Below are 14,775 nucleotides of genomic sequence, written 5' to 3'. Positions count from 1 at the left end.
CTCAGCAGTCTACAGACTTGCGGGGAACCAAGAACCCTGGGAAATCTGTATGCAGATCACTAAAAAAAGTAAACAAAAAGAAGGGAGAGCTGTGGTCTGGTCAGTCTGAATGACAAATCTGAAATGAAGATTACGAAACATTATGGATACTGTTACGGGGTCAGGACAGGAGTCCTTTGTGGGAGCCACCTCAGCTGCACAGGCTCTCACCATTTGCAATCACTGTGCAGCCAAATCTGTGCTGCTGACAGCTGTGCAGCCTGCCATGCACCTGCCCCAGGAATTGTCTTTTCTTTTTTTGGTGCCATCATGTGGCAAATTCTTGAACTCTTGTTTTAAATCAGCAACACAAAATCAAAACCCTCTCAGTTATGGAGCCAGCAGTGACAGAGAACAGAATTCAATTGTTTCTGCTTCTTGTGTGAGGGCCCCTAACGTTACCTTCACTTAGAGCACCTATTAAGCCAGCTGAAGGCCTGGTATCATCATTATGCCCAGAATTTAGTGGAGTTATCACCAGAGAGGCTGAGTTCACTTAGAGTAATAAAGCATTGACAAATCCAGTAAATATCAGACCATATGCAATTACATTTTTTCAAGACTACAGCACAACTTTTTAGGTTCTAACTTGAAGCTCCAGCATCATTTTGCCCATGGTTTTCTTATTAAAATTCCCCAGGGTCTTAAAACATATTAAAAAAAAAAAAAAAAAAATCTTAATTTTTGTTCTGCATTACTACAGGACTGACAAATAGAAATCCATTCTAGATCATTATTTTGCAGAATATAAATGAAATGTCATGAAAGCAGAAACTCAGTTTTTAGGATAATAATTTTTATAACTATTTTCTAAATTTTATTGTAAATTACTCTGGCTAAACAACAAAAGACAGTGTTCTATCTCACTCTGGCTACACTGTATATTTTTAACACAGGATTTATTTTACACGGTTTACACAGGTTTGGCCTTTTCAATACCTGTGGCTAAAGATACGCAAAACATTTCGGAGCCATAATTTACATAATTAGATCAACAAAAAATTGCAGATTTTTTCCAGGTAATTTAGGTAATATTACACATTCAACACTGATTATGCAGGGGTGTTCATACACAGGCTAAAAATTATTTTCTTATCATGCTACTTTCAATATCTAGTTCAAGGCTTGCCCTCATGAAAAATACTGATAATTGTCTGCTTGTGTTTATCATGGACTGATTTCACTCATGTCTATGGCAATAAGCTGCCCACATACACAGCATGCCAAAGGATATATTTTCAAAATATTTGGGGGCTTGTCTGTTTTTGTCACCTGACAGCTCTTGCAGTCCTCTCATTTGAAGATAAATGCAGAATTGTCACCCCAACTCAAAACTCACTTTGAATAGCAGTGTGTTAGACAGCACAAGTTCACAGGGGAAAAAAAATCTCCTGTGACACTGATGAAAGAACATTTGCTTTCCAGGTGGGAATATTTCATACTGGCATCCCTACACTGCAGGGGTCAGGATGACATGTAAATTTGAGGAAGCCTGGTCTATGTGTTTGAACAGCAGCTCCTTCACCTCCCAGATTCAGGTTTTGTAAAAAGCAGCAGTACAGGAACCAGAGGGACCATGGCACTGTTCTAACTGGGGTCACAGTGGGGATGTACTCAAACAAAACATCAGCAGCTGGAGAGCCCTGTGTGCAAATACCAAAACAGGGCTGGGGAGCAGCCTCACTGAGGAGCGCATACACACACTGCCTCCAGGAAGAGTCTGGGAGGAGAAAGGATGTGCCTGAGCTCAAGGGCAGAGGATTTCCCACAAGATACTTTTCCAGGACTGGGAGATGCCCTTGCCAGCCCAGCCCTGAGGTGCAGGCACTGGCTGGGCTTGGGCCCAGCCATCCCTCCCACACTGTTCTCTGACTGAAATTTGATGGATTCCAGCCCTGCTGCCCAATGCTGAGGGGCCACAGCCCCCACACCAACCCTGAAACCATGAGCTCACATCTCTTGCCTTTCTAATCCTCGTATACTACTGCCTAGCAATAGTTATTGGAAACATGGTCAATTTTAACCTTCTACTAAAATTCTTCAAATTACAGGCTTTAAATTTGCCACTACCATTCCTACAGCCAGGCAGTTTTAAGGGGTGTAGCACCATGGTGGTGACTGTTATGCATCTCCATGGTTTATGCAAACCTGATACCACGAAAAAAATCACAATAAAGCATAATAAACACAGGTTTCTCTGAATCATGCCTGAAAATTAAAACAGAGTGGGGCAAGGAAAATATCATAAATCAAGAAACTTGGGAAAGAAAGTATAAAGCAAAGCCAAAGCAGACACAGGTAGAAAATACAGGCCTTTTCTTCCTGGCACCTGGCTAAGGCCATCTGATCCCTGCCAGTCTGTATTTCTGATCCCTGCCAGTCTGTATTTCTCCTGTGGCCTTTATCACTCCCTCTCTGAAACCTCAGCCTTTTGTGCCTGACCCCATGGAACTGGAAGCGACTATTTCTACTTGGCATTCTCCCACCCCACCCTGTCCAGGCATGGCCACGTTACTCAGAGCACAAAGCCAGGAGACAGATGTGTTACAGAGGAGATGCTCTACCAAACCTGCAGCAGTTGCAGGGAAATGAGGGAGAAGTTGCTCTGGCCCCATGCCTGGCAAGCCCCAAGGAGTGCCTGGCAGCTGGTAGGTGCTGGCCCCAGCACAAGAGCCTGCCCCCAGCACCCACAGGAGCTTCTTACATGGCTGCAGTGCCTACGCCCCCTCCCCGCTTCATAGGTGGCCGTCTTCCGTAATGCCAGTGAGTCATGGCAGGTAAGGACCTTGCCCTTGATGTGTTTTTCTAAATCATGAAAATAGATAAAGGTAGGGAGTTTCACCCTAATTTCCCCATAATTCATCTCTCAGAGCTACTCTCCTTCCAGACTGGATATCGTCACCTGCTTGACAGGATTCCAGCGTTACCACAGGAGAGATCTGCCTTGAAGTGAGTTTTTTGGTAACTCTTACGTTAACACAGTGCAATCTGACATTTCTCCTCGGGATCCAGAAGGCTAAGGTGGTGACTGGAAATCCCCAAAGTGTGAATACAGTTAATTGATTCTTTTTTGGTGTGTCAGCAGCTGTAAATCCTAACAATGCTCGTAAATACATCATGACTTTAAAATTCGTAATTCTAACAACTCAATTTGTTATCTCAAACACACACATATGGTTTCTACCACTAGGGCATGACGGATGAGCTTTGGTTCTGGTCTCTGTTACTGCTCTGCACTGTGGGAACAACTCAGATTGAGTGAAGCCACAAGTGATACTGGATTAAACTCTCTGTTTCTGACAGCAGAGCTGGGCTGTGATTGTGTGTCTGACTACTGCTTTCACCTTCAAAATGTAAACACCACCTCTTCACTTCCTCCATAGAGGAAACCTCAATTGCAAGAAAAATGTGACTAGACAAAGAAACTTTCTTATGATGGTTCAGCAGGGCCATGACACCAGTCCAAAGGTGAGGCAAACCTCCTAACTGGCATACCAGAAATCTTATTTAACCATAAAATAGGCCAGCCTTTTTTTTTTTTTCCAATTCCTGCTGTCAGCTGACTACTGCCAAACTCCTTGAAGGAATGAAGGATAGAAGTAAGAAAGCCTATTTGTTTATGCATGGACTGTACATGTACATTCCAAGCACTAGCACTTCCTGTGTGACAGTTTGCATGGCAGGTGACTTCATGAAAAATGGGCATAAAAATGTGCAGTACTGAGAAAGGCTCTGCAAGACAGGCAGCTGAAAAGAATTAGGGAATTGCCAGACGTTGTCCTCTCCTTCTAGCTTTCTGCAGAACCCCATCAGTTTTCCCTAAATAAACTATGCCATCTGTCAGTATTTCCTATGATAGAATCACACATAAGATGAAAATTACTCACTAAAAACTCATCCCGGATGAAGAACTTGGCTCTTGTGACTTTGGGGTCTTCTCCTGCATCTGGTATTGCTGTTCAATTAAAAACAAATGACATCAGAAACACAAAAACCAAAAAATCATCTATTTGTAACAAAAGATTTAGTAAGGAGGAAGTAGCCCTTCAGTACAGAAATTGAAATGTTAAATACTAGAGGAGATTCCCAGTAGGGAATTCTAAAATGAAGAGTACTGTAAAACCTGACTATGCATATAACATATTTTAGGAACCTGAAAATTGCTGAAATCATTGCAACAATGTCATTGGTCATATCACAAAAAGGCTTACTCACATCCACAAGTTTGTTCATATAGATATAAAACAAGTGGGAGTTAGGGTTTAGCTTTTATCAGAAAAGATGACTAGAAAAAGCAGCTGAGCTGCTCAGTTTCTGCAGCAGAACAGCGTCTCCGGAAAAAAGCTTCTGCAGGCAGGGATGTGTGTTTAAAAATTGTTAGTTCAAGATTACACTTGTAAAAAATCATAGCATTGAAATGCCTTTTGATACATATATATAAATGTATTTTATTTCCAGGCCCCAATTCAGCAGAATCCTTCAGCTATATTGTCCATCAAGGAGTCTTGGATTAAATTCTTGTTGAGCAGGAAACTTGTTGGTCAGTATTAACTGTTTGTTGGCAGATCAAATTGTCACTGAGGCCACACAATGACTATTTATTCTCAGTGTAAAACAACAATGTAGTGAAGAGATAACCTATTTATTTCCTTTCAGTGTTATCTCTCATCTAGGATACCAAAATCAGATGCTTATAAACATAATATTGTTTAGGGCAGAATTTATCATAATATGGAAATGTATTTTTTTTCCATAGTGCTGGGGGTAAAAATAGAGCAGCAGCACAATCAACAGCATATTGGAATTCAGTGCTGCCCTTAAATAATGTCAGCTGAAAATGAAGAATAAGTGAACAACTACAGGTTAAAAATAGAGAACTGCTTCATGTGTGAATATTCTGGATCACTCTAGATACCCACTGTGAAATCCCTCTGAGAAATATCAAATGCTACTTTCTTCTGACAATTGGCTTATTCTAAAAAAATGCTGAAAATGCACTCAAATTGTGTCTATGTGGTGTATGTTTAAGAAGGGAAAATTTGGTTGATGGAGATAAGATTTCTTCAGAAAGCCCTTAGCATTATAAAACAGATGCCAGATCAACTCAGATTTTATGACAGTTCATTTATCCTCTCTGCACCTGAAACTCAGAATCACACTCATGAAGTTCCAGACCTCGATGAAGGCTGAAAATTGCTCATCACCATCTTCACCTCTGTAACCAAGGCTGTTGGTGGTGGTTGGTGGAGAATGAAAGCCTTTTCCATCAGGTGGCTTCAAGCACCATGCCAGGGACATCACACAGGTAAGGCAGTGATGAGTGGTCACCACTTTTGCTAGACAGACCTGAGACCTTTGGGGAGCTCTCTGCCTGATATACATCTGGCATAATACCAGTTTACCTCTGCAAAATGTTACTGTGGTGCAGGAACTGTTGCACTTCTTGAAGATAAGAAACTGGTCACTCCATCACCACAGCTCTCTTCCTATCTAGTGTGGCTTTTCTCCATTAAAGTTCTCTTACAGGTCTGCTGGGCTTCCCATCAGTATTTCAAAAACTGAAATTTACAGTGTTGGAGGATGCAGAATGGCTGCAAAATAAATCTCATGAATCCCCAACAAAGTTCAGCTCTGTGGGAGGCCCAGGCAGCAGCCTCTGGGAAGGGAGAAGACTTGTGGCTGCTTTGCTTTTCTGGGGCTTGTGGTTCCCCCCAAAAGGGGAGGGCAGGTGCTGTGGAGTTGGAACCCCTTCAGGCCCTACCCACACCATAGTGCTAGTGAGTTACCTGAGCAGCAGCTCATGTCAAGGAACAGTGTGTGCTCATGAATGTGTGTGTGAGAGACAGACAGAGAGACAGAGAGAGGAGCTGTGGGCTGGGCCATGCCAGCAGGTCCAATCCCGGCATGGGGAAAAACCTTACCATCCTCAGGTACAGTATAATGCGCATACTCAGGAAAGTAATCTTCAATTTTTGATTTCCCTGCCAAGACTTTTTCAGCCAGCATGTCCTGTTTATTCAAGAATAAAATGATAGAAATGGTCCGTAACCACCTGTCAAAAACAAACCAAGTGTTTGTGTTATCTCTGACATGTTCATCAACCAAAACATATCACATTGATAGAAAATTTACTGGCTATCCCTGTGTGGACAGAGTGTGAAATAGTGTACAACATGCTTCAACAGAAAAAAAAAAAAAAAAGATGACCTAAATGATTGTTTTGATTGGTCTGCACCTGTGCTGGTGGGTATATTTCTAGGGTCAGTAAATACATTTATAAAAACTGAAGTGGACATTGCTAAAAAACAGTAAAACAGTTTTCAAAACTGTTTTCTAAATTTTCTTTTAGATATCAAATTGAGAAACTGATGACATTTTCTAGAAGCACCACAGCTCACAACCAGACACTACCGTCTGTTTTATTTGGTTGTGATAAAGCAAAAAAAAAACCCAAAAAAACCCTAGAAAGCTTCCTTGCTTCCTTCCCTCAGACTGCTCTAAGCTGCTGTTCATCCACAGAGATATCTCATCTTTTAGGGTGGCCTGTATGACACCTGATGAATGGAAAGAAAATAGTGTCTCTTTTCTTTCCCAATTAATCCATCACTGTGACAATGTGCCTTGGGATGTGCAGTTAACATTCTCCCTTCACTCTGTCTTCAATCACTTCTCAGCGCAGAGCATCCTGACAGGTATGTGCTGACAAGTTCATCACCATATTTTGCACATCGTTTTTACTTGTTCTCCACCAGGAGCCCACTTGGGTTGCTGTTTGGTTATGTACCTATGATTTCCAGGCACTGTGGCAGCATGGCAATTTAATGGCAGTTCCAGTTAGGTTAGGTCTGAAGCATCATCCCCTGAAGGCAGAGGCACCCTGTGCTCTCAGAGATGACCTTCACGAGAGCAGCTGCTCACATAAGGAATAAGCACAGCGAGCTGCTCCTGCTGCTGTGCTTGAGATCAAATGTTCCTCGGAGAACTCAGCCAACCAGCAGAGGGTCTCCCCTGCCTCCCTTGCAGCAGCCAGCCTGGGGGGCTTGCCCTTTCCAAGCTGTTCCCATGCCCTGGATCATTTTGGCAGGAGCGGTGAAACGCCACATGCGCTGTCCCTTTGCCATGGTCCCTACCAGGGAAGGGTGTCACCATGGGGACACTCTGAGACCTGGCCCAACCTGGGTATTTTCTGAAGAAACAATTTGAGCCTATAGCAAGAGGCGTCCTATTTTAAAAGGAGTTGAACTGTAATTAAACTGGGGAGGATGGGTAGGAAATGAGGTTTGTTTTACCTATTATTCCAGATGCTTTTGAAAAGGTCCAGGGATTCCCGTAGTCTGTTTGTGTTGTTGTCTTCCCTTATTACCATGTTGTAGCTGCTGCAAGCCACAACGAAGATGATAGCTGTGACATCTGGGCAGAACACACAAAAGAAAGAAAGAAAGAAGGAGAGAAAGAGAGAAAGAGAGAAAGAGAGAAAGAGAGAAAGAGAGAAAGAGAGAAAGAGAGAAAGAGAGAAAGAGAGAAAGAAAGAAAGAAAGAAAGAAAGAAAGAAAGAAAAAGAGAAAGAGAAAGAAAGAGAGAAAGAGAGAAAGAGAGAAAGAGAGAGAGAAAGAGAGAGAAAGAGAGAGAAAGAGAAAGAGAGAAAGAGAGAAAGAAAAAGAGAAAGAGAGAAAGAGAGAGAAAGAGAGAGAGAGAAAGAGAGAGAGAAAGAGAGAAAGAAAGAGAAAGAGAGAAAGAGAAAGAAAGAGAAAGAAAGAGAAAGAAAGAGAAAGAAAGAAAGAGAAAGAAAGAAAGAAAAAGAAAGAAAGAAAGAAAGAAAGAAAAAAAGAAAGAAAGAAAGAAAGAAAGAAAAAGAAAGAAAGAAAGAAAGAAAGAAAGAAAAGAAAGAAAGAAAGAAAGAAAGAAAGAAAGAAAGAAAGAAAAGAAAGAAAGAAAGAAAGAAAGAAAGAAAGAAAGAAAGAAAGAAAGAAAGAAAGAAAGAAAGAAAGAAAGAAAGAAAGAAAGAAAGAAAGAAAGAAAGAAAGAAAGAAGAAAGAAAGGAGAGAGAATAGAACATCTCTGTTATCCCAGCACATACTCCTCAGGGTAACAGTGCTATTATTTACCAATCAGCCAAAAATAGCAGAAAAAAGTTATCTGTAACACTGGACTATTGTACTAGTGAGGTACTGGGTGTGAATATGAACACTAAACTGCTCACATCTCAGGGATTAAGTTCAAAATAAAACATAGAATATTTTTACTTACCATTAAAGCATTGGATCCATTTTCTTCTCTCATCTCTCTGGCCACCTACATCAAACATGCTGTTAAAAAGCCATAGGATGTTATATCACTTATGTGCACTAGGGAAAAGTCACACGAAGCATGCACAGCACGAGGCTTCAGTTTAAGAATCTGACAACCCCAAGGACGGGGGCAGTAAAATATTTCCTGAAGAGGAGAGAGATCTGCTGATGCTGCGCTGCAGGTCAGAGACAGCTGCACTGCTCCACCTGCCCTGCTCTGCCAGGAGAAGGCTAGTGAAACCATAAAATGAGAAATACACTCTTCAAGGACAAGTGTTGGCCTTTCCAGTCCATAGCAGTGCATATGTCATGTAATACCACAAACAAGTACAGGTTTCAGGATATTTTGAAGGGTGGTGGGGAGAGGGCATCTCTGTATGGAGGAGGACATGAGGCAGCTTGGCCCTGGCAGCACTGCCACCTTTCTGGGCAAGAACTGGAGAGAAAAGCCAGTCTGACTGTGGATGTTTTACAGATACAGCAAAACACTTTGACAAACACAGGCTTGCAGCCCTGTGAAAGAAGGGAGGATTGCCAATGACTTTTGTGAGCTCTCATCCCCAAAGGTATTTTACGATTTTACAGTGCTATACCAATGCACCAGTTTTTTAAGCAGCCACACACAACCCTACTATAGAACACTGCTAATATACATAACTAATGAAAGCTCTTTTTGCAAAGTATGAGGTAATTTTACTAGAACCTCTGGAAAGAGAGCTAAAAAGCCAAATCAAACAACTAAAAACCATCCACCCCCACCCTAAACCTGCTATACCATGCATACATGAGCACAGACATCTGAATGAAGCTGTTAAAAATGAGTTTGATATTCATAAATCATTACTAATGGACTTACTGGAAATTTACTTTATCTACTTGAAATCTTGTTTCAAAAATCCCTGATGTCAACACTCTGCATCTTAGTAGGTCCTGGAAATAAGAACAAAGCTTATTAGTAAGGCTTTTTTCTAACCTAATTTTGTTTTTAAAAGCTTGGAATATTATTTTCCATGAAAAACCTTAAATGTTTCATTTAATGAAAGTTCAATCAGACTTTTTGGTAAATCGGCATTTGTCTGTGCTGACATGGTAGATAAACTTGATCATGATCACTGCATTTGGTTTGTGCACTCAGAATGCACGAGACCCCATCTATGTTCTCCTTACTGCCCACCTGGTCTTGATGGTCACACACATTGGTATGTGATGACAATAATGAAATCTGAAGTTACATAAAACTAAGAAAAATGTTATTCATGTTGTAAAGTCAAGTATTCAAATATTAGAAAACTCCAGATTTACAGTTGCCCAGGCAACCTTAACTCTGCCCTCTTTTGTACTGAATGAGACAGGAACCCAATCGAAATAATAGCTTATGACTGAGTAATTAAAGCTCTGTTACAGAGCACAAGGGAACAGAATTTAGGTCGTGCAGAAATATGGAACTTCTTTCCTATTTTTTAAACCAGCAATACTTTACAACTTAACCAACTCTCCTTTAATAATTAAAAAAATAGTAATTTTCTCAATTCTCAAGGGGACTAGGCAAAAGCAATTTATGATGCCCCGTTCCTGGATGGAAGGAGGCAGCCAGTAGTGCAGAGTGCAAGCACACCTTGTCTTTTTTCCCTACCACACCGTCTACCGCTTCTGGTAGCCAAGGTAAACCTTGGCTGCTTTGACAGCTGCATGCACTCAGCTCAAGGCCACTTATTTAATACTTTTAGTTATTTTATATGTTACTGTCATTTTCTGTCACTTGCTGACATTGTTATGGTGCAAAAAAAACACACCCAAAAACGAGAAAGCAAAGGAAGAGAAGAAGTAAGTGATTTTTACCAGTTAATTTGGCAAGGCAGCTGATACAGCGTAACACGGTGAAAAGAAAAGCAAAAGAGAATTCCCCCCCCCCCACAGCAAAAGTTTTCCACCTGCTAAATACCAAGGGCCTTTTCTGATCTTTCAAGACATTTCTCCCCAAGGGAAATATTGGGAAAAATTTCTAGGTGATGAAACACTACTTCAGGTAGAGAAGGGCTTTCCAGGAATAAACAGGCCAACACTAACATAAATAATGAAAGTAAAAATGAGACTTTTCTTCACTGACTTCTATCTCCAGATGGGTGATCTAGACACTAAAACCATGAGGTCTAAATGGAGCAAATTGCTTTGGTCTGAAAATGTCTTGAGTGCTTGAATAATTGATCCTATATTGGGTTGACTATAGGACATGCTTGTGGTTATAGACCTAAACTAGGTCTGAAGGAACAGGCTCTTCTCTGTATGCTTCCTTGGGTGATCTCTAGCAAGTCACCTAATTTCCCTGAATTTCACTCCCTGATTGCACAGTGAGATTTTAAAAGCATCCATTCACTTGTTATTTGCCTTGCATGATTAGACTGAATTATCCAGTGCAGGGATTCTCTTCTGCCACTTGTATTTGGAGTTTATGACGTGGCCCGTAATCTTGGCTGAGACTGCTAAATGACAGTGGGATAGCAGCACTGAAAAATAACAACTTCAGAATATTTGCTGAAGAGATGGCAAAGGAAAGCACACAGCCTGAGCTCAGGGAAGGCAGCTGAAGCCAGGCAACATGGTGAAACCCCTCCTTACTTCAAGGCTGCACCAGTTCAGCCTAAACAGGAATGTGTTTCTCATTTAGAGCACTCCATCAAGAGGTATCACAGCATCTGGGAAAAAAATGTACTGTCTTGCAAAGAAGGCTTAAACAGAAACTCTGCCACCCGCAGGAGATGGGCACAGACTGCAAAGAAGGAATCTGCAGGCCCGCAGAGAAGTTTGCAAGTTCTGCTGCTGCCACTGCTGCTCTCCCCTGAACCTGGACACCTTATCCACTGCTAGCTTTTGCCCCTGAGGGACCCTTCTGATAGACATGGGAAGTCTCCCTCTGGGATCACCTCCACCATTGAAATAAAGCATTGTTTCTCTGTAGAAAAAGGCTGGTGAGGGAAACCATAACTTTTACATTTATGCTTCCTGTTCTTTTTTCCATTCACCTTTCTTTTGTGGGACACAGAAAGGGAAGCAAGAAGATAAAACTGATGTATTACAGCAATCACTGACCTAGATGTTATGACAGTAATAAACAAGTCTGCACCACCAAAATGCCTCTTCTTTAATATCCATTACTCAAACTGCTAGACCATATTTTGCTATTCTGCCATATGCCCTATTTCAGCTGCAGTAGGGACTAAAATAAATTACACAGAAAATCCAGATGAATGTCAGTCTTGGTTCAGACCCTGCCCCATTACTTTTACTAACCTGATCTGTGGGTGTGTAGTCATCCATGCTGACGCTGTCAATTCTTTCCAAAAAGCTAGAAGAAAAATAAACATGCACTTAAAATACTGTCTAGTAGAAGACATTTCACCATCTTTTCTAGTTTACACTCCTGCTGAGATGCAAAACACAACTTGAATAGTAAAGTTAGGAACCTGATTATGTCCTTATATTGCTCAAGGTTACATTTTATAAGCCAAAAAAACATTTTACCCAGACTTTGTTTCAATACAGCACTTTTAAAGTTACCATTCTGCACTACTCACAAGTGGTTCAAAATGCAGTTAAAATGTAACAATTTTGTGAGGTCCACTAAAAAATACTACAACTAACCACACATCATAACATCATATGGTTGTTGAGACTTAAAAAAGATTTTGGCATTTAATACAGAAAATGTGGTGAAGGGGTGTTTTTATTTAGCATAATGCTGATCAAATATAATTTTATGTTATTTATGGTCTCAGTAACTTCAGCAGAAATGCTTGTTGGTATATACAAAAAGTTTTGGACTGACTTCATGTCCTCCAACACTGCAATTAAAGCACAAAAAGTGGAGGTTAATGAATTCTGATTCTTTATGTCACCAAAACTCAGAGACACGCACAGACTGAAAGAAAGAGCTGCAGGGAATTACAAGAGAAAAGAAAACCAGAAAACCAGGGGGAAACTACATTCTATGATTATTTAAACGATTTTTTAAGCTTTAATTATTTCCTAATATGTGTTAGAATAGCAGCACTTAAAATGCAGGGAGGACATAAAAATGTGATTTTATAATTATTGCTAAAACAGACAGGTTCTACTCTCTCACTTCCACCCATTCCTTAGATCTCCTGTGAGCCCAGCTGGCTCACTTTCCTCAGACTGCCTGTATGACTTGGAAGCTTTCTTGAATTTCTACATTGTTATTTGGTATTTGGCAGTGAATATCCCATTGGCTGACACATCCCACTACAATATTATCAAGATTTCTTTATCAAAAGGCAAGTTTTCCCCAATTTTACTTGAGTGTGCACATGAAATACATATCCTCCTTAATTGCAGTGGGAAAGAAAGAAAAAACCAGTGAACTCTTGACTTAAAATGTAACTCAGTGCTAACACAGGGGTCACACACACTGGCTAGTTGAAAAAATAGCCCCCTAAAAGCTGTTTGTAATTCTCATAGCAGTTTCCCACGGATATGAACTGAAAGGAAAAGAAAATACACTGCATATGTATTTACTTATAATATTTTTCCTTTTCGAACCTCCATTGTTGAAGCAGGAAAACAAAATGCAGTATCTACAGTTAGAATATCCAGCATTTCTTTCTGGATGATCACAGTGTGATGGCTAAGCACAGGGTTTTAAAAAAAATAATCATTGTTTAGCATAACCCAATAGATGCCTGTTAGCAAAACTATATAGAAGAAACTCCAAAGAAAAAGGATCTTTTCACAAATCCTCCTTCCTTGCCAAAAGCCCTATACATTTATGTAAGGATATAAAAGTACATTTGTACAGCCAGCTACAGTCACCATGGGAAAACAGTTGTATTCAGGATGAACCTTTTGGTCAGACGATTTTTATCACCTTGTCTGAGCAAAGTTTAACTTCAGCTATCCCTGGAGCAGAGAGATGCATTTTGAAGTGACACTCCTCTTACCGAGAGAACTCTCACTTCATGCTTGCAGCACAGAACATGAAAGCCCAAAGCAAAAATGCCTCCAGGCTGAAACTTCCTGATCTGAGTAATTTTCCTTAACATGGTTGTTCTTCAAAGTCTGTTCCAAAGTACAGACTATGGCTGACACAGAAAGGGATCTTCTTAAGCGTGTGGACTGATGTCAGTGCTTGTGCACAAATATAACTCCATCACAAGCCTTACAAGACAGCGTGAATTGGCTTTATTTGCAGAAACATGTCTTGTGAAGTTGGTGTATTAATCAGAGACAATACATCTTTATCTCCACAATACCAGGACCATTTTGGCAGAATTTATCCAAAATAGTTCAACACAGTATAAAGTGCTAACTTGCATCTTTCTCACCTATACAACAAGTACTTAAGGAAGGTTTTTGCATGTTTCAAAAAGGAAAATTACGATAAGGAACAGAGGAGTGAGGAGTAATGCAGTCACATTATGCACAATCCATGGCAGGCTGGGAAAGAGGTAAGTCTCCTAATTATATGTCCTACCTATGAGCTGAAGTAATCTTCCACTTCCTCCCAGCAGAAAGACCAGTTTTGAATACCCTACACTGCAACACCACAGCTAAGAGAGAGCCAGCTCTGACAAATACCATGTGCTTGAAAAAGATCGTTTGACACAGCAGCTGTACCATTTTATGCTTGTAAGGTTGCTGTCTGCATGTAAGCTGCATTAAAATAAATGCAATGATTTACAAGGTTTTATCTGCCACCTTGCTGTAACAAGCTGGAAAGGAAACAATAGAATTCAATAAATCCACATGCAGCTACTATTAGGATTTGGAGAAATTTTGTAGCTCTATTGGAAATTAACCTTTCCTGTGTGTGATGGACAGGCTTCCTAAGATTTCTTCTGCAATGACATTGTTAAGTGTGCGATGAGATTTCTAAGACAGTGAAACACAGACAGCTATACTCCTACCTTTTCAAAAGAAAATCAGCTCTTGAATAGCCTTTATATGAACTCCTTACTTGGCTAATTAGCACAGCATCAAAAAATAGTCCTGACAGGCATACTGGGTACAAGAAATGGATTCCAGATGAGATAAGGAGTCAGTACTGCCTCATTTCTAAACACACTAACTTCATTCTCATTGTCATATTAAAATGGAAAAACTGGAATTACTTTTCTAAACTGCTTTCTAGAGAATGTTAACTTCATCTTAATTGTCTTGATTAATTACATCCTGACAAAATACAGATTATTTTATACACATACATATATATATTTACAGATCAGCAAATTTTGAATTTACATGATGGAAATTTTCATTTAGAGAGCTTAAATTACAAAAAAAAAATCTCACAACTGTGGCAATGATGATGTCCCAACTCAAAGAATCAGTGTGAGGAAAACATAGTAACAGAAGAAGGAATAAAAATGGACACCAAGTATCACTTACTATCTTCTTAGACCAAGGGTTTTTGTGGTGTTGTTGTTGTTGTTTT

General features: G+C 40.3%; 1 protein-coding gene across 3 annotated transcripts in view; it reads right to left on the bottom strand.

Annotated features, from left to right (window-relative positions):
• The window catches only part of GNAL (G protein subunit alpha L), a 179,254-nt gene that overhangs the window by 227 nt on the left and 164,252 nt on the right, over positions 1-14,775 (bottom strand). For all 3 annotated transcript variants that reach the window (XM_088054540.1, XM_005517263.3, XM_014255576.2), the window contains exons 6-11: positions 11,616-11,670; positions 9,184-9,257; positions 8,287-8,345; positions 7,329-7,449; positions 5,961-6,091; positions 3,927-3,994 (exon numbers count right to left, since the gene is read on the bottom strand). In XM_088054540.1, coding sequence (XP_087910666.1) covers positions 3,927-3,994; positions 5,961-6,091; positions 7,329-7,449; positions 8,287-8,345; positions 9,184-9,257; positions 11,616-11,670 — 508 coding nt within the window. The remainder of the gene's footprint in view (positions 1-3,926; positions 3,995-5,960; positions 6,092-7,328; positions 7,450-8,286; positions 8,346-9,183; positions 9,258-11,615; positions 11,671-14,775) is intronic.

The sequence above is a fragment of the Pseudopodoces humilis genome, chromosome 1 (genome assembly GCF_049639895.1).
Source record: "Pseudopodoces humilis isolate 2021_Gansu_Grassland_sample_001 chromosome 1, ASM4963989v1, whole genome shotgun sequence".
Taxonomy (NCBI): Eukaryota; Metazoa; Chordata; class Aves; order Passeriformes; family Paridae; genus Pseudopodoces; species Pseudopodoces humilis.
This window is presented reverse-complemented; position numbering and strand designations above follow the sequence as displayed.